At 38.7% G+C, this 21,384-nt stretch overlaps 1 protein-coding gene across 1 annotated transcript in view; it reads right to left on the reverse strand.

Moving 5' to 3' along the window:
* LOC136103960 (potassium voltage-gated channel subfamily KQT member 1-like) overlaps positions 1-21,384 on the reverse strand; it is a 491,583-nt gene that overhangs the window by 470,086 nt on the left and 113 nt on the right. The window contains exon 2 of the mRNA XM_065842505.2: positions 19,230-19,798. Within this exon, the coding sequence (XP_065698577.2) occupies positions 19,230-19,612 (383 nt within the window). The 5' untranslated portion in view covers positions 19,613-19,798. The remainder of the gene's footprint in view (positions 1-19,229; positions 19,799-21,384) is intronic.

Below are 21,384 nucleotides of genomic sequence, written 5' to 3' on the forward strand. Positions count from 1 at the left end.
AGATGTCAGGGAGCAGTGAGAGTGAGGCTTCTCCACTGAAGTCAGGCACCAAGAGTGACAACTACACAGGCAACGCCATCCCTTAACTCACCAGGATGCAGATTTGCAATTTGCAATACCTAAGAAGGGCTGAGGTGGTGAGAGCAATCAGGCTCCATCAGCCTTTCAGTGGGTTGTCACACGAGGTGAGGTAGGGAGGCAGGTCCAGCATCCATTCAAGTAGCACAGGCAAGAACAGCAAGAGATATGACTGCAACATAAGTCCAAAGTCTGCCCAAGAGACCAGGACTGGTCTAAGACTAGAGATGAAGCAACCTACAATGTAGATTCAGGTTTAGCTCTTGCAAAGAACTACTTGTGTATGGAAACACCCAGAATACATGTTTACATCAGATGGAGGGTAGAATGAACCAACAGTCTTTATGCAGCACATTCAAACCATGACTAGAACCAGGGAAAACTGGATAATGCTAATATCTATGGCCACACAGAGGCCCTTCAGCTTTCTTTTTCCTCTTGTGGGAATGCTTCAGATTTTCAGTCTGCTCAGAATCCCAAGGAACACTGAACAGAGGATAATGAACATCGAAAACAATTCTCATTCACATAATTGGCATGTTTGGTCCAGTCATTCACACACTGCAAGTCGACTGCATGTAAGTGCTAACACAGGCAAAGAGGGACAGTTGTTTCTCAGCTGCCACACAGACAATAGCTGACTTTGTTCAAGTCTAAAATTGGATTTAAAGATATTAAAAAATCCTACTTAATATCTAAAGTCAAAGGGAAAGCATCATCCAAGAGAAACTGAGGCAAACAAACTTCTTACCAGAAAGGTTAGGTTAATATATATATATATAATCCCCATGGTGGGGGTTGTGATTGTTTCTTGAAAACAACATAGAGTCCAAATTCAGCATATGACCGTTTTTAATATAACGGATAATTGAACATTACACAAAGCAAATCTACACTTTTACAGGCAAAATAATATGAATGAGATTTTAGTTCAACAAAGCCAAGCACCTTATTTAGCATGTTTATAGTTAATATTTCAAAATTTTCCAAGACATTTGAGCACGGAGAGCACATTGAGGGAGGTGAGCCCTCTACTCTCCTCAGCTCTAGTGAGACTGTGCTGGGAGGACTGGGGCCCCGTTTGGGCTCCCCGGTGTCTACAGGCAGAGACATGAGGGAGCAAGTCTGGGGTTGTGCCATTTGGGTATTGTCCTGAGAGGTGGAAGATGTGGGTTTGCATCTCCTTAATCTCAGAAGGACACTAAGCCTAAGGGCACGTGTGGTTTCTAAGCAGGAGCAGCGAGAGCCCATCATTAGCTCCAAGTAGAAAGAAAAACATAAAAGAATGATTTCAGTAACATAGTAGTAAGGAGGTGGCTTCAGATTGTGAAACCTGTTCTTACCTAGGCACACAGTTTAGGGCTGTTGGTTCTATCCCAAGGTAGAATGAATAAATAAATAAAAAATCATAATACATTAATTTCCAAAGGGGAATTTGAAAGTTCAGTGTTCGGTGTTTTGGTTTTGTTGTTGTTTGTTTGTTTGTTTGTGGGTTTTTAGTTAGTTTGTTTTGTTTTGTTTTGTTTTGTTTTGTTTTGTTTTTTCTGAGAGCTGCTCAAAGGAGACCAAGAGACCTAAAAGAACAATCTTTTTGAGGTTCCCAACCCCTTAAACAGCAACAATCTTCTGGATGTCTTCAGTAAACCTCTCCTAATGCCCAGCCACTATCTGATTCTCTTGAACTGTGTTCTGAGTATGCTCTGCACTTGCCTCACCTTACCTGAGAGACAGCTGGTAAAGGCCTGACATTTAGTAGCACTGTGTAAGAGAACAAGCCAAACTTGTGCTGCCTGGAGTAAGGGACAGACGGAGCCAACAGGGAAGCATGTTTGTCATGCACACTGAAAATTAAAATCTGATTTCACTGAGTCTTTCATATACAGAAAGCTGTTTCCCCAGTTTTGACGGTGTAAACAAAGACAAATGCATTCATCACAGGCATCTTAATGATTCCTAGTTCTTCATCAATGGCAAATACCTAGGGCTGAAATATCTTTAGAAAAAATAAGGCTGAAAGTGAAAAGAGATCCAGGTAACACATGTTAGTCAGGGTCAGCAGTGCTTTTAGCACAGAACAGATCTTGGCCACGGTCTCACAATTCGCTAGTTACACAGCCCATCACCCAGTCCTGCTACTCCCTTTCACTTCAACATACACAAGCTGCTGAGCATATTATTCAGCAGTTTTACTTCGAGCTCAAAACGTTTATCCCTTTGAAAATGGTGGTATATTATAGGGGGTAGAGAGACCTGCACAGGTCATAATAAAACTGATACATTGCTTTAAATGGGTCACTACACTGACCAAAGATAAGTCAACCAGTAGAGGGGGCAAAAGTCCCACTTTCTTCCCGTAGGCACACTTGCTGGAATGTCATACCTCAAAAAACACAACAACAGCAACAACCACCAACATTGAGAACAGGAGACTATGAAACACAAGCCAGCTTTTGTCAAATGGAAAAGAGCAAGCTGATGAGGAGCTTACAGCACAAGTGTATTGTCAGCGTCCAATACTAGAACAGTCTGGGCATGGGAGGATGCAAATCTTTACCCTTTCCTTAACAGGCCTATTAGGCCTCAGAAAAAGTAACCAAATGTGTAAACCTTAAATAAAGAGACTAAACACGAAAAGGCTGATGCAAGGTGCAAAGATTTATGTGCATAAGGGAAAACAATCTGTGTCATTTATTTATTAAAGGGCCTAGAACCGTGCAAAGGCCGCTAATACAGCCTCCATGTTTTGTAACTTCCAGCTATTTTATGCTTCGCTCCTGTATTTATTTGTTGAGACACACTTTTCAATTCGAAAACACACACTAAAACAATCCAAAGGCCCCCATAAATTCATTTGCTTTATGGCACTACTTGTTGTGGCCAGTGGGTGTCACTCTTTCCCGGTGAATTACAAAGACATCATTCTTCTCTAGCATGGGATAGGCTGGATAAAGTATCATTCCTCATATAAAATGTATTTATCTGAAATGCAGAATCGCTGCAGATCACTTTTAGTCATAAAAGATCAAGACTTGTTTTTAGCAAGAGGGAAAGGGTTAGCTTCAGAGCACCTGGAATATATTCCAGTTTCAATAATCTTCTTTTCCAAATCCAAATCCCAGTGTTAAACCCTTACAGTAATGTCAAGCAGAAAGTTCTTGTCTTTGTATACTATATTATTAACATCTTCAAGCACTGTAGTGCCACATTTAGCTTGTCACTTTTGTCAATTGTATGACACAACAGAATGATACCTACACAGCATATGACAGTTAAGGCTATCGGTGAAGACACATTTGAGACCAGCATTCAGAGTAAGGCAAGCAAGGACAATGTCAGCTCTAAGCAGCACTACACCATCCCACTGTGTTATTCCAAGACGACTAAAAGTAGGGATGGATGACCTTGAGACTCTCAACCTTGATTCCAAAAAAATGAGGAATCATCACAGCCTGTTTATTTGAACCTGGAAGAACAGTAAGCCTTGCATAAGAACTTTAGGTAATGTCGGAGAGCCTGAAACTCAGCCTGAATGCCAGAAAGCACAAGGAGACGTTAGCAAGTAACATCATGATGGGGAAATAAGCAGCTTCTTTGCCCAAGCAATACAAAGTCATGCTAAGCAGTAGCAAAAGCAGCTCACAGGAGGTGGATACAGACTAGATTTCAGTAAGGACAAAGTCAAAGATAACATCAGCCTACTCAGTGAGTAAGGAAATCAAGTTCCCTACAACCGATAGCAATACCAATAGCAAGAACCGAAACAAACAAACAAACAAAATAGAGAAAAAGAAAAAAAAAACAAGCTCAAACCAAAGACTGTTCAAGACATTTCACCTAGTCAGCCAGCATGCCGTGAACTGTTAGTAAAGATGTTGTTCCACTAATCTCTAATCACAACAATGCTCTGTCACAGATAAAACAGGTTTAGAAGACAATGCAAAAATTTCTATGGAATTAGAGATACATGTTGTAGGAGGGGAGAGCAGGTATCAGTCTTGCACAGCTCAGCAGCAAACTGCAGTGGCAGCATTCTTCCAAGTAGCTTGTCACAGGAGAAAGCTGTGGTTTATAAAAACAGTTTTCTTCTCACTGAGCCCAGTTCAGCTGAAAGATGCAACCAGAAAGTGTCCTCAATTGTAAATCCTAAACCAATTTCAGCGATTTTTTACTTTTATCTGATGGGAAGCACATATTTTTTTTCCAGCTAGGCAATTTATATGGAGAGGGAGAAAAAGTCTTAAATTACTTTAAAACTGCTAATAATAACACTGACAATCGTCAAGGCTCTCTGGGCCCTGACCTCAGCCCATCCCAGTCCCCAGGGACTGCTTCTTCAGCTAACACTGGATTAAGGCATTTCTAAAATACATTGTAGCCCACAGCAGAGATCTGTTTCCCTTCACTTGCGCAACCTAAACGAGTGATTGCAGCACATCCACCACTTGAGCTGAATTAGGGGACATTTTATCAGAAGATCACCCAGACTGCTAATGATCATTTTGCTTCATGATTTATTAATGAGAGCACAAATCCCATCATCTGACCCAGTTTTGCCAGTACCGAGTGGCTGCTAGCATGTGACCATTCAGAATGAGAGTATTTTGGGGAACACGAGACAAACAAACATGTTATGAATCAAGCCTGACCTAAGAGTCTTAAGAAATTAAGAGTGGGGCTCAGAAGAAAGTAGCTGAGGACTGTTTCAATCTCAGTTCGTTCACTAAAATGAGAAAAAAAGGTAAAAAGGAAAATAAATATGCCAGTTGTAGTCTTTGTAACCTCTTTAAGATAGTTCTCTTATATAGAAGGATTTCCATTCTGAACTATTATTTGATGTTTTTTACATCATTCTAAGCACGTAATATACACTTGGTATAGGACTAGAGTGCTACATTTTTGTCTATATGAAGGGAGAGCAATTCCACAAACTCTGGCAAATAACTAGGAGGCAGAATTGCAGGGGAGAGCTAATATGTAAAACGAAAACAGCAAAATAAAACCTCTCTTTTTCTAAGTGTCTCAAGCAGTAAATTCAGGTTTTGCTCATTTGATAATTTCTTGTGCTTCTGTTGTCTTGTTTTGATGAGAAAAAATAATTTTCTGTTCATGCTATCTTTTCTCATCTTATTTCCTTCCACAGTTTTTGCAGCTGAAGTGCTGTTGTCTACAGAGACAGTGAATTCTGGACATCATTTTAGATGTGAAACAGAAGACAACAGGAACCTCTTCTGCAGGTAATACCTGAAGCTCACTTTAATTTCCATTATAACCATAAATCATCATTATTCCTAAAAACTAAGATTATAGGATAAATTATTAAATGTAACATAAATATTTAACATTTAGAAGGTTCTTTATCTGTTTTTTTTTTATTATTATTTTTGAGGGTTTAGAGTTGAAACAGTGAAAATTTAAAAATATATAATTAAATTTAAACAGGTGTCCTGTTAATTTAATAGTTATTCTAGGAGTCAGTACACTAAGAAATATGTAAAACAGATTCAGATTTTTATGTAGAATATCACGATAAAATAAGGTAAGAATCCCAAAATAGAACTATTGAAAGTGTCATCGGTTGCAAACAATTTGGATGATGAACATAAACACACTCAACTATATCAAAATAAAGTTAAGCTTCTTACTAGAAAAGGTAAAGGCATCTTGAGAAGCAGATGGCATTAATTGCTTTCTGTATCCAAAGGTCAATTTTTGTGTTCATGAGAGCTCATATTCAAATTAAATGCTGTGTATTTTTACGTACTGTAAAAAGTGGGAACTACCTGTTGATTTCCTGATGTGTTAAGAAAAAAAAAAAAAATAGCGTTTTTCCTGTGCATTGCAATACTGCAATGACTATTTCAGAAGCTGTAAAACATGCTCATTCCATCGCAGCAGAATTTGCTCCTGAGTTCAGCTCTGCTCCATAACCTCCCACTCAAATACACAGCATTAAAAATAATAGGCTATATGTTACTATCGTACATCTGAATCTACAGAGAAACTGGAAGAATGGAAAGGATGTGTTAGGGCTCTGAGGGTACCAAGAGGCTCTGATTGCCCTGAGATGCATGAAGATCAGCCCAATACATTAGGTCTTCCTGCTAATGCCTTGTCACCCACCTTCTACCAGCAATACATTCCCCACTTGCAGTCATGGTACAAGGACATCCAGATTGTTATGTGGATCAGATGCTGGTTACTCAACTACTTTGTGGAAGGATTCAATACCTCAACAACTGGCAGAGCTATAGACCACATAGACACTCCTGAGAACTGGCGGACAACATGCACAAAGCTGAAACAAGGGTTTTTTACAAGTCCTACTCCAAAACCAGACCTTTGCAAGGTGCAGGAACACACTTTGATAGGAAGGGGGTTGCTCTCAGCACCCTGGGTGCATCAACACACTCTATTTGCTCTGGTCAGCCTTTTGGTGCACTCAGTGCCCTGGCAACATGTGTGATTACTTCATAAATTCATCTCAGGACATGTCTACACAAATGTTACTGGAGCTGAAACTGAGCTAGTTTGAACTGCCTTGTCTGAGAACTGTTGAAGGCAGCATATCTCCACACAGGTTAGCTGCCTAAAATGCTAGGTGTGCTTTCTAGACTGCTGTGGTACCAGTGTGTGATCTAGCTAGTTTAGAGTGAGTGCGTGTGTGCTGCCATGTCCTGGATCAACATGTCCTCACGAAGCTCAGAAAACCTGCAGTCCAAAAGCTGTGCAATCTTGTCATCTGTAAGATGTTAAACAAAGCAGAAGATTATCTACATTTCATTCTTTTGTATGAATAACATGAAGAAAAAAAAATAATTGTTCAGCAGGCTTATACAGCATTAGTTCTTACACAGAAGATCCAGAATTCAGAACCGGAACCAGAGTCAGATAGACTGAAGATGGCAAAAGTAACAGGAACATTTTATGGTAGGTACTATGTAAAAACATATACAAAACCCCAAATTGTACTGTTCCAGGCAGTGATCTTACAGTATATGATTTTCATTTCACTTAACACACGTAGCCATTCGTGGGTGTACACAACCTCAGTGTGAAGAAGCTGGAACTGCTCTCCTCTCTCACTGGATAAGTGTTTCCTGAAGTGGGAGGCAAGAAAGGGCTGAAACTGAGACCCCTGAGGTGCCTTTCAGGACCCATGGTATACATCGCAGTCCCAGAGACAGGTTTTAGCCACTGCTGGAGATGTTCCTGCCACAGCCGTGGAGCTGTTTGTACTGCCAGGACACACCACAGGCTGTTGGAAAGAAGCCATGGGGTTGAGCTGGGTGAGCAAGTGGTATCTGTGTTATGACAAAAGTGCTGGAAACAAGTAGCAGAAACAAAGGTCAAGTCCTCCCTGCTTTCCAAGTAAATCCATTCCCATAGAAACAAACAATCGTTTTGCACCTTCTTCGCTAATACAGCAGAACAGCGTTATCTTCTCCTTCCAATATCTTTAAACCAGTAGTCAGCACACACTGCCTTCATATTTTTTTAAGGTTATTATCTCTGTCACTGAGCAATGCACCAAAGTGCAGGTTAGTTTTGAGAAGTCTAAACTTAAAGATAAATTGTGTAATTAATTGCCAACTGATCTGTAGAATCCAAAAAACTACATTTCTGTTGCCTCTTAGGCAATCAGTAAACCTCCTTGTGGATTGTTTCTAACAGCCTCTGGGATGCTAAACATAGCTCTAATCAATGACCTTTTCAAACATACTGGAGAAAAAAAACCTTGGGTGAGTGCCAAATTCACTATGAAGAGCGAGATAATAGCTGAATATGTGGTACAACACAAAAACCTTCAGCAAGACTGGTTTGTCTTTAGGTCTCACTTCAAGTTTTTGTTTGAGAAACAAGCTGTTCCCCAAGATGCAACGACAAAGTTTACAAGTTTTAACTTGTTGACAAGTGACTACCAGGTCCTGGGTCTCCCTAAATAATTCTGATTAGATTTCTGGGATACTTATAGGTAAAGTAAGTGGATGGGTGTGAGTTTAATTTGTTGGCTTGGACTGAAAGCACTTAAAGCTCATCATGTGCCAATTTCCCTTTCTCCACCACTGCCAGTTTGGCTTTCTCTTGTTCCCTGCTATCCATACTCTCTCCTGCAACGGGCAGTTCTCTGTGCTGCAAGGGGGTGAAAACAGGTTGTGATTGGTTACTTGCTTGGGGTAATCATTTACATCAACAGGGAACAGTCTTGCTTGTTGGTGGCTGTTCAGTTCCTAAAGGGAAGGAGCTGATAAGGAGGAGACATAAATAATTGCCAACTAGTAGAGCTGATCTACTCATTGCTATCCAGAAAACAGCTGAGGTGCTGCTTTCTGGTATTTGTAGTCCTCTTTGAGTCTTTCTGTGATTCCCAAGGATGTCAAGCCATAGTTTGATCTTTTACTTCAGCAAATACTGAGAGTTGCTAAAAATAGAGCAGTATTTCCTCTCAAAACACCTGGCTTTCTTTTCTTCAATTTTTTTACTTTTGTGGAGACAGAAATGGACCCCTTATCAACTATGTACAGACTTCTCCTTATTCTCTCTTTAAAAGGAAAAAAAAAAAAAAAGTTTTACTTATCAGAGGAAAGAGGATTATCTGAGAATTTCTTATTTGATTTTGGACTCCCACTTAACACAGTTCACGTCAACAGAAGACAGAGGTGCCATGTTTTCCCAAGAGAGATCTTGCTAGTGTACTCTAAATTTTAATATTTCTTTATTTCTCCTGAAGTCCGTAAGTCTTACACATACAACAAGAGGATACTGCTTTTTCATCAATGTTTTTAAAATGTCATCCTTAAATCTGTTTCATGTGTTAAAAAATTTAAATAGGCAGTACTGGTACATTGGACAGTTGATCAACGGGGGTTAAAGGTAACAAGTGAGTGCCTCTCTGTGTCCCGATCTCCCTAACCATTACTTCATTTGGGAAAGTAGATAGTGCAACTGTAAACATGTTTCTGTTGTTATTGTAGCCAGGGACAAATTCTGTTTAGGAGATAATTGGCTATGAGTATGTTCTACTGAAGCCTGCAAACACTTGGAACTAGTAGGTTAACTACACTGAAAGCAAAATGATGTCAAGTACTTTATCAAGGGTGAACTCTTTCAAGGTCATGCTGTAACAATCTCATTTTTTCATGGAAGACAAACCTAATGAAAGCTCTTAAAGGAGAAGTATTAATCATTCCTCCTTTTAACTTTTGCATCAAATAATGCCATTTCTAGCAAAGACTATCTGTGCATGGGGTTTTTGTGTTTATCTGCTGTAGAAAAGTATACTTGAAGTGTTGATATATGAAATGCTTGTGGGAATGTTATCTCTTGAACAACAACAAAAAAAAAAAGAGATGGGTGAGGAGAGGACAAACTTATAAACTGGTAGACAGAGACATACTCCTTGGCAACCAAATACAAAACAGTAGCTTTTTGGCCTTTTGGGCTTGCCAAATTTCATTGACTCTGCAAAGCTATGTTCAGAGAAGAAAATATTTTCAGAAAAATGTGAGTTCTACAATAAAAGACAATCAGCAAAAGTTATTATAGAAAAACTGTTGAAACCTAAGCACTGTAGTGTTCAGATGCCTTGATCATGGGCCACTGGTGTTTTTAACACAACTAGGTATGTCTTTCCCCTGCTGTGTTCCTTCCTTGAAACAGAGCTACTGTGACTTACTTCACTGTGTGAAAGCCCTTAAGCTAGATAAACTTAAATGGCTTATATACATTTCCATTTTAAATTACATCCAAAACCTGGTTTTTAGTCTCTTAGATGATTTTTTTTATCCTATACACTGTTTGCTCCAGCAAGATGTGAAGTCAAACTGTTCTGTTCTACTAGCACACTAGGACAGAAGAAATCCAATTGCTTCAGGTGGAGTTAAATTACAAGAGAAAGAGATTGGATTAATGGTAATATGTCCAACTAAATCTAAGTGCAACTACACCCATTGGTCCTTTGGCTTTTTACTTGATGATAAACTACAGAGTTGTTCAGCAGAGACAGATAGCTTGAAGACATCATGTGGTCAGGGGGAATAAATTAGTATAGCCAACATAAAACTCTATTAGGGGCTCCAGAGGCATGGGCTGCTCTTTATTTTAAGTGGCTATTTTGTGGCAAGAAAATTAAGGACAGCATGTCCATTTTTTCGTGCTATAGAATTGCAAAATTTTCTAATTCCTGCATGTATGAAGCACTTAAGTTTCTTCTAAATGGGATTATACTGTGTTATGTTGAATAGCCAAGTGCTTCTACAAAACATTGCTGCTAGTCTGAAGAAAATCTCATTCCTGGTGCTTACATAATTTTGTTATCCAGATGAATTTCTGACTAAGTCATAAGAGAAGGTTGTCCGTGTGCCTTTGTAGGGAAGTTGTGGCATCCCTTGGTTCTCTCAGAGATGTATTTCCAGGCTCCTGAGATTTGAAGTTTTGCGGAAAGGTCTTGACCTTATACCTATGTGATCCTACACAAATTAGACTTGGTTGGAAACTTTGGTAAAGGAACTATTTTTCTGTTGAAAACACCAATATGTTAAAATTAGAAAGTAGTCTGGGAATGTGTCGGTTTCAGCAGAACTGGAGGAGATCAGAGAGGTTTGAATGGAAGCCTGCCTAGCTTTAGATGCTGCTAACAGGCATCCTGCCTGACAAGGAGTTTGGGTATATCTAACTTTCTGGTTTGCCTCAGAATAAAGTATTTTCAGGGATCTGAAGCCTTCAACCAAAGGAAAAGTCCACCTAGAACATGGGTATATGGAAGGCATCTGTTTTCATTTCTTTCCTTCAGCTCATTCTAGATTGCATCCAGAAATGCCTGATGGCCCAATTGCATGCAACATGAAGTTGTCCAGCTGGCTCCAATCCAAAGTAATTAGCTAGTATTTCTACACACCTAGAAAATTTTAAAGGTAGTTTACAAACATACACTCTATTCTGTATTTTTCTTTAGGCCTTTCACCTGCATATGTATAAACTATCACAAACCAGTTTTAATCAATAGCTAATACCAGTGCTGTTCAAATCACAGCATGAGCCACACACATCACAGGGAAATATCTCCCACTTCAAACCAGCTTTCTGAACCAACTTCCCAAAGACATGTTATTTTTTAAAAATCCACAATTCCTACTAATAAGGAGCCTTTCACATTTTCAAAGCATTTAACAGCCTCACATATTTGCTGCTCTTTAGAGTTCTAAGACTTGGATTTTACCTTTTCTCTGAGGTTAGCTGGCACTAATCCAGAACTGATAAATTACATTCGTGCATCCATTACAATTGCCAGAAGGACTGATCTTACAGAAACCTTTTCTCAGTGCCCTGCCATTTCTAGGATTTAATCGAGTGCCTTTATCTTCCTCTAACATCCATGCTGCTACGTTTGTCTTTTTTGCTCTTATCTCCGTATGTCTTGTTACCAGAATGTCTGGATGTCCTCTCCTTCCCTGGGTACAGGAATCAAGCTTCTGTTTTGATTCTGTAGCACTAAGACTTTCTAGAAGAGACCTATTAAGTTCTTTAAACATAGAAACACTTCATCATCATGACTTCATGATCAGTGTTCATGATTCTGATATATTTATCATCAACTTGGACTGTGAGAAAAAAGATCAGTAGGTTTCAGCATGTGATCTCAGACACAACCCCACAGGGACAGGAAATTACTGCCACCATTTACAATGTAACACAAATCTCTTTGTAGTACTCACATGAATTAATGTTTCTGAGTTCAAGTTTCAAAAAAGCAAAAAAAAAATAAATACATATAATGTTGCTGTGCAAATACATTTATTAACAAGCTAGTGCCAGCTTGATTATCATGAAGACATCTGAAGCACTTTCGTTCTTGAATTTGATACCATGTGAATTCCACAAGTTAATAAGCGATTGTAACATTAACATCAAGGAGTACCTTTTTATTTTTATTGTTTCTGTAAGAATAGAGCATTTTTCCACAAAAGAGTAACAAAATTCCATCAACAACACCATATTAATGTCACACTACAGTATTTATTTTCGTTATAGAAACAAATGGTTTCACTATAGAAACAACATTAACCTGTGGGAACACTAATGCGCATTCATTGCAGAGTCCATTACAAAACTGAGCTTCTAGAATAAGATGGATTGAATTTCTTACATAAATGATGGAAAAAGTCATCAATAATTTCAAAAAATGAAAATAAAACTTATGCAGCCTGTGGCTTTGTGCTCTGTGGTTAGGTTATTCTGTGCCTAAAGTGAAGTATGCTCAGATCAAAGTTCTTCCTTAGAAACTATTGTAACATCTCTCTCCTGAAAAGACTCTTTGGTGCCAAACAATCTACTTGAGCTCAAGGGAAGTATTTTCGTCTTTGGAGTTATTAACTTATCCATCTTCTACCCAAATGCTTATTTTAACAAAACATGAAGAAATTTAATATCTCTGACATGTCTCATCCTCTGTCAATATTAGCTGAAACTTGCCAACTGGCTCAAAATTTTTTTGCAAGGCACTTTCAGACAGATGCGCTCAGACAGTGTGGTTGCAGTAACCTCATTTCCTTCAGAAAAGAGGTTAAAAATTTATAACTGTCTCCATGTATTTTTAGAATAGCTCAGTCTCTGGACTTTCTAGAATACTAAAGATAATTCTGTTTAATATTAGTGCACCTCCATTAGCAACTTAAGCCATTCCACCATATCCAGCTGAACATGCAACCCTAAGTAGCAGTAAGATTATTCCACTTTCATGAAATTAATAGTTCTTGGGTTTATTCCCTTTAGTATCACTCATCTTTTGATATCCAAAGTTTATCATCATAGACAAGACATCAGCTTAGTACCTCTCTGTATATAGAGATACATACATATAGACGTAACATATAGACAAAAACTAGTTACTATAGTTACAAATTGGAAAACTTCTCAGTTCAATTTCTATATAAAATGTCCAAATAAGTAATTGTTATGCTGGAAATAAACATCCTGAACCCAATAAGGATAATAAAATACCCTAACTTGCCCTTATGAATGTACATCATGTCCAGATCTAAGCTGTGACATCTAGGTCAAAACCAGAATCTTGAAAGCAGTCATATGTTTGCAACTACTCTGAACTTTAGTTGTTGCTCATGTTGGTTACATTACAATCACATCATTGGAAAAAGCAAAATAGCTGCTTGCATTCTAGAGATAAATGTGGAAAGGAGAGAAATGGGAATTTGATGGTCCCTTTGAGATAAACAGTTATAAATAATGGGCAAGAGGCTCCATTTACAGATAAAAATGTAAGCAGGAGAATACTATGCTAACTTACTCACTCTATATATTAGTTTCTCTGAGAGCTTTTATACTTAAAGAATCAAAAGATATGCAGGCAAATGTCTCACATTTTATTTTTGCCCTTTAATGTGCTTTACATCAGCAATGCTTCTATGCTGAACAAAAATGGAATATCAGCCAGAATGGTGACTCTTAACTTCTTCAATTGCATTAAGAGAACATGACTACAGCATTTCTTACGTGAAGCTGAGGAAAGAAAAAAAAAAAAAACACAAAACGAATCATAGTGATGCAGATATCGGTACATAGAACCTTTCGTAAAGGAAAAATCCCTTAGCAGGCCAGCCCTCATTTTACAAATGTGTTCTTGATCTTCTGTACTTTCCTCCCAAAATTATAAGTTAGCGACGGTATTGATATTGTTCATACAAATTACTCAACAGTGATTCCTTAGATGAGTTCTTTGCAACAAGCTGCCAGGAACACGTGTGAGAGTGCATGTGTGCGCCTCTCTTGTGAGGAAGCTGTGGGCGTCATTATGAATGAGAGAGGGGTAACAAAGCAAACTCACGTTTTCATATGCAACTAAGCCAACATGACAGTTCATTGGTGGTAAAATGGAGAGCTCTCCTGCATCCCATTTCAGTCTTGTCTAACTGGTTACTACTGGTTCCAGCACCATCAGACCATTTGCTGAGACGCTATAACTCTTTCAGGTATCAAAAGCTACTCACTTTCTTGCTGGGCTATATCTCTGCCATTACAATGAGTTGACTCAGCTTAGAAAGGCTCCAGCAAGTGCCAGAAGCAGAAGACATTATGTAGAAGAAATGTATGGCCAAGAGAGAAGATGGGAAGGTGGTAGAGGGAATATTCCACTTTTGGTACCAGTAAACTATTATGCCAGCTCTTGTGAAACTATATTCTAAGGAGGACATTCTCCTTTTCTCTTCCATGTGGTCAACAGAGAGACAGACAGCATCCCCCAGGAAGGCTTCAGAGCAACAGCCATTTTTCTCTTCAAGTCACCATTTGGAGGAGTTGTTTCCCCATAAATCAAAAGGGAGCCTGGAGAGCAGACTTAGTTGCTAGGCAAACTCTGCATTTGGAAAATGTTGTGCAGTCAAACCAGGTGGTCTGCAGTACTTGCCAGACAATTTGCAGTGTTACTTTGCAATTATTCTGTACAATTTTATAAGAAATTTAACAGGTGATTACGATCCACTAGGTGCACTAAGAGAACAATAGTGAACAGTATTTCAAGAGCAGAATGTGTATTACTAACCTGACAGAAGACCATTCACTTTTCCCTGCTGGCCTAGGTTTCTGCTAGCATAAGAAGTTGAATTGGCTCAGTGATCCAAGGATATCCAAGGACAACTGGAGCTGGCAGGACTAAACTGAACTGCTAAGGCAGATGAGGGAAGCAGAACCAGAGGTGGTTTGTTAGCAGTGGGCTGTTAGATTGGCTCACCCCATCTCGTGGGAAGTTATGAGACATAAAGATTGGTCTAACTTTTAAATGAGAACAAGATCTAACACTCATTTAGCAAGTGGCTAAACTAGCACAAAGTAAGCTGGAACAGCTGTAAGTTTTCACTTAAACTTTCACAGTGTTATACGACAAGAAAATGTCAGGTCTGAGAACACAATCTGAGAGTCCCTCTCATGGGCCTCCCTCTTGCCTTAGACTTGCCTCCGTTTTCAACCAGCCTGTGGTTTCTCTACTGGCTGCCAACAAGCCTTCCAGCTGTGCTAACTCCAGCAGTGATGCTGACATCCGTTTGCTAAGAACTGGACTGAGACCAACAGCTCCTTTTGTATCTCCCCACAGTCATTACTTCTTCTTCACTATTGACTTGGATGAGATTCAAACCAGTTGCCTATGGGTTAAAGGTTCCTTCTCCCATCATGAATTCCATGCTCCCTCTTTCCCCTAGCTCCTAGCTGTCCTGTCCTACCCCTTCTTCCTCCCAGTGGCTCTCTGAGTTTTTTGACCATTTTCGGCTGTCCTGCTGTTCCAGCTGTTTGTGCCTATCCAGCCTTCTGATCTTCTAAAGCTGCTAGTCCTTTTTTTTCTTTGTCCTTCCTGCTTAAGTCTGCTTCTCTTTGTTCTTCAGGTAGACTGCTCTTGTATCGCTTTCTCTCCATTTTCAGCATCACTGGCACCAATCACAATTTCTATGACAATCCAGTCAAGCCTTCTACCTCTCAGTCCCAGGTTTTCCTCTGTTCCTGTTTCACCAGACTCAGTGTAGCCATTTGTTCTGCTTCCTCACTTCTTAGTCCAAGTGCTACCCACCCAGATTCCCTTTAAGCTTCTGGCTTTTAACTAAAAAAAAAAAAATAATTAGTTGCCCAACCAACAGCAGCTAAAAAGACCAAAATTAGAAATCTCTGGATGTTCCAGAGAAATGGAAAAGATAGGACAAGGAGGTTGGATTGCAGTGAGTAAAAACAACTGGGTGAATCTGAGGGGAAAAGGTACTAAGGATCCACCATGTTTGCTCAGATATACAGTCAGTTTCAATGCAAATCTGCACAATCCTGGGACCCGAGTTGGTGCAGCTGTGCAGCACAGGGCTCTGTTGTGATGCTGGCACAGCCTTAGGCTGACACAAGGTGGCCTCTACTGCTCACACTCAGAACAAATTAACATATGACAGCAAGTAGTTACCCCTTCTCCTTGAACACAAGAGAGAAGGTGTTCTTCTATTACCAGTCACCCCTTGGGTCTCTGAGTGCACATGGGTGCACATATAGGGATCCTTTTCTTTCCATAGGCTTGAATTGCACTTTCCTACTTCTCATTCTATGCCTCTACAAAAGTGACAGAAAAGCCAGGCCATCACCACCTTTTGCCCAGGGCGAAGGTGGCCTGCAAAGACTTGGCAGTGTAGTGTTCCCCGCTAAAATTACATTCTAGCACTTTGAGCACATACATTGGATTCTGGTTTTGGTTTATGATCATTGCTGCCTAGCATCTAAACAGGGGTCAATAACCTTATCATCAGGAAAACTGTCTGGCTTCACTCCTCCCTACTCAGTTCACACGTATGTGAACACAGTATTTCAGTCAAATGAACACAATGTTCTAGACTATAATTGAGCCATTCCAGTTGTAATTAAACACATATACATTTCAGAAATGTAAACTTATCACATGAATAAGGTTCCACTTACAAATAAATAATTTAAATACGTAGATTTGCCAAGTAACTTCATTGCCATACATAACTCATCACCAACACATATTGTACTAATCATTCAAAAGATAAAATATGAGGATTACACCCTAACAGTTTGACATGTGGGTATGATTTAAACAAATGCATAGTTGTATTTAAAAATCAAATTTAAGCCATGCACACACTCTTTTTTCTGAACTGAGGACCATATGGCAAACAGCTGGACCTTAACGTATATTGATATTCAACATATAGCTGCGAGAACTGGTTGGTCAGGATCAATATATTGTGGATGCATGTCACAGCTTTTTCTCAAGCCCTCACCTCTTTCTAACTTGTTCTTTACCCTCTTATTGGGGATTTCAGAACTTCAGTATTTCACAGTACCTACAGTGAAGCTGAAAATTACTTAAATGAGGAAGTTTTCAGAACTGGGAAGGAGAATTCTCAAGCAAATCCACTCACCTCTTCAAATATTTTGTTTTTAAACCACAGTTTTAGCCTGGAATAACTTCACTAAAATAAGATGAATTTCAGATGTAATTGGGCAAAAATAAGTCCCCTTTCTAACAGACCTTATGAAGTTCCCTAAGGAGCACGAGTTTACTCCCTTAAAATAAACTTGAAGCATCAGGCATACAACAAATGTTACACAAAATGAGATTATTTTGGTAATTTCAGAAGGCAAGAGGAAGGTCACCTCCTGGAGCACTTGCTGTTCCCTTGTCTTGCCTGTTAGGTTCTTTCTAGCAGAACTGGCTCCAGATCAGTACAGACTCCAGTCCCTCTTGGATAGAAACTTCCAACAAGTTTGTACACAAGTTATGTGATCTTTATGGCATATGAAGGACAAAAGAACAATGAAGGGATGATACACAAATATCAGCTACAGACTTGGAAGACTGGATTTGTTGTTAAAATAGTCATCATCATCATCATCAGATCAACTCTACATAAATTACCTGAAAACCATAGATATAACAGAGGAAGCTTTTTAAAAAATAAATTACAGCTTGTAGTCATTATAAAATTAATTCTACTTTAGATTAGCTCTGTATTGCTTTAACAATGTTTAACTTTCACGATACTTAATGTTGAATAGTATGTTCTTTCCAAAATAGAAACTTGTTATATAAATGAACACACCATGTAGTCATTGGGATTATTACTAGGACAAATACACTTAGGTTTTAGCCAGCATTTTGTCCTATGTTTAAATATTTCACTTTCAAGCAACCTGAAATGAAAAGCTTTTAAAAGGCGTCAATTTCCATATTATTTCATTAAAGTTAGGAACCCACCTATTGTTAAAAAAAAAAAAAAAGTTTTCTGTTTGCAATAGCAATATTTTATCTAAATTTCTAGTGTGGCATGTGTGTATATATATACTTTTTTTAAATTGAAATGCCCATAGCAGAATTTAAGTACATATTAACGGTCAACCTTAGTCTGAGATAAAAGCAACTCAGATGATGAAACAAATGCATTTTAGCAAGATTAATAAGTTCTAATCTCAAATAGGCTTACATCATGACTATTCACATATTTAAATCTCATAAATTGCATCTATTTAAGCCTCAGGAATTATTATATACTGTAAGCATATTCCTTGAAAGAGACCCTAGCCTTTTACTTGGTAAAATTTCATGAATCAAAAAGTCCTTTTGAAAAAATCCATATATGATTTTGAGGGGTGAAAGGGCAAAAGTATTAATAAGACCATCTATTTTATGCCAAATAGAAGCATAATGACTCATAATTGCCATATATTTCTCTGGGCTGTTTCTGACTGCAGTAACTGAAATGGCTTTTACAAACTGCAGTCAGTCCATCAGTTCATCTGAGACAAACAGAATAATTTCAACGCTCTGAATTTCTTCAGGACCTATGCTAATTTTATAATAAAAGCAAGGAATTTGGGCTCAGTTTGCATTCACCATAGCCACCAAAACTTCCCCTTGCCTCAGTGAGAACACAGCCAGACAATTTCTACAGCTAAGATGACAAATTATTCTGTTAAGCACATTTAAAATAGCAACTGAGGTCTTGCTAAACTTGACAGATACCATAAGCAGTTCAAGGAAAAGAGAAGCAGTTGTATTAATATACTAACCACTGTTTTACAAGAGTAACTGGAAGCCTTAATTTTCTCCTTGCAAGTACTATATGTGTGGTACAATGAAAAAAAGTTTTATTAAAATTGTACTCATTATGTGTTCAGAACTGCAAATTAATTCAGATTAGTGATGTTATGAATGTTTGTCCACAAATGACTTCTTTTGGTATTTCAACATGAGCAAAATAGACTTAAAATGTGACTTACCTGATCACAACCAAACCTTCCGTATGTCATGTAATTGTAAACTGCAGTATCTGAAGCTAGAACAACATAGAGAAGCCAAGGCAGTAATAAAAACTGCCATGATCATATAGGAATTCACATCAGAAATATTAAATTATACAGTGTACATCTTTGAAGACAAATATCAAGTGAAGAATAAAAAACACTCCTCCCAAAATGTTAATGGATATAGTGGTTGAGCATTTGAGAGACTGGTTTTTCCTTTGCTTTCAGTGGGATCACTCATGCAACAGGGTTTCAGCCTGTGAGCTCAAGTACTGTGACTTCTGGATGACTAAGTGGATGGTTTCAAATTTTTATTATACCAAAGATTAAGTGAAAATGTAGGTACTTACACAGTAAAATGATAGATGAAACACTTCCATCCACTGGGCCTCTCTAGGAAGTTGTAGACATCTCCCTGTGTACTAGTTTTAGTTAAATAACGGCTATGGAAACACTTGGTTGTACAGGTCCTGTGGACCTCACTTCCTGTTGAGGCTGCAGCCTTTCTGCCTTCCTCAGTGCTGTGGGGAATCCCAGATCCGTTATCCATTGGAGTTTCTGGATCCAGCGGCACGGAAGAGTACTGCGTCTTGCTTATGTTCCCCCCAACTTCCAGCAATGCTGCGGATTTCCTATTTCCACTCAGACTGCTAAGTTGGGAAGTGGAGCCTTTAACCTGTCCACAGAGGTTATACATTGGGTGCTCAACAGTTTCTTCGCTATCACAGGACATCCTGTAACAACGCACAGTTGATAGCAACCCTGATCAATATTTAAAATTATAAAGAAGGTATTGTATGTCCTCCCTGCCCAGGGTGTTCTCCAGCAGCTGGTAAGATGACTTTCTGCTATTATCAGGGAGCTTGTCTTTGACACGAGTGTGAGCTGTCAGCCTGTCACCTGCTGTCACTCACAGCTTCTGAAATTAAATCAGAAAAACATATTAGACAACAACACATACTAGACAACAGAAGTAACAGAAGGATGGGAAAGAAAAGAGGTTAAGACATCTGGAGGAAGAAAGAGAATTATAATTCCAAGTCACATTTGTTAAGAAGGAAGCCTAGAACTATCTAAATAGTGCAGCACTAGTACAGCAGCAGAGTTGTCTTGAGAGCTGATCCCATGGTATTACTTCAAGCTGAAGTGTCCTGATTAGAGACGGAACTGTGAAATTTTCCTGGAATTTACAAACTTGCTGTTGCCTGAAACACACCTGACTGAGGTTTTGAACTTCAACACCTTCACCTCAACAGATCTTATCTAGAGTGTCAGTGTTACAGAATGATTTTAAGACTTGAATAAATTATAGTAGTCCCCTCATGGAATCTGATCTTGTAGGTCCATAGTACTCAGGAACAAATTTTCTCTAGTGTAAACAGGAGGATACCATTAATTCTAACTGTCACCGGGAGGTTAATATTGCTACAAGAGAAAATATCAAAGACCCCTGGCCTGATTCTTGATTTTCTTCCAGCCATTTAATGTTTGTGGCTAATTTACTGATTTCAAGCAAGTACTTAGAGAAAACAGAACAGAAAATAAGACCCTTATAAATCAATATATATTTCATGAGGCAGATTTCACTTGCTGCTAATACACACAAATACTTAGCAATATTAATCATTTTGTGAGACTGAGAGCAGCTGTCTTTCTGAAGTGTCATTTTTGTACTGCTTAATTTCTTGTGCGCTAAGGTGAAAAGCTGCCCTATTTTAAACTCTTAGCTAAAGTGAAAATATGAAGATATTATGAAAAGACAAAAATACTAGAAATATCATGGAAGGTGACTTTACCTTCAAAGCACAGCTGACTTTAATGTCAAAATTATGTTTCTAATGACATATTGCAATGTACTCTGTTATCCACAATAAGAATCCTGCACACCTAGGAGTTGCAGCTGACTGCTCCTCTGTCACAAGAGACTCACACTCACATTTTGAGTTACTTTAGCCTCAGCAGAATAATTCTGAGAGATAATTTCAGCCTTCACCCCCTTTAAAAAAAATAAATAAAAATGAAGCTTATTTTTTGTTGTTTTTTTAACACCCTCATCTGTAGTGAATGAACTACTGTTGTAGGACATTTGAACAAAGCCCTCTAAGTTATCCCATAAGATATTTACAAGGACTAGTGCTCTTTTTACAGTGTGTTCATTTCTTAACACTGGTCATGGTAGGATGGACGGATACATTTCTATATTAGTATTACATCAAATAGAGAGATACTTCCTATGCCTCATCAGTTCTCTTGGCACTGAAAAGATGGAGGGACCAGACATTGAAGCACAAAGCCCTTCATCCAAATCAATCTGCATGACCCTAAGAAACACACTCCTTCCATATAAATAATTTTAGGGTCCTGAGGCTACCTAGACAGGTGCTTTCAGCAAAAGGCTGACTACCCAGCAGCTGCAAACTCAGCTACCTGAAAGACATTTGCTAGCCTACTTAACCGAAGCAGGGGATCCCACACAGTCAGACATAAAGCACAGAAAAGCCTACA

The sequence above is a fragment of the Patagioenas fasciata genome, chromosome 1 (genome assembly GCF_037038585.1).
Source record: "Patagioenas fasciata isolate bPatFas1 chromosome 1, bPatFas1.hap1, whole genome shotgun sequence".
Lineage (NCBI taxonomy): Eukaryota > Metazoa > Chordata > Aves > Columbiformes > Columbidae > Patagioenas > Patagioenas fasciata.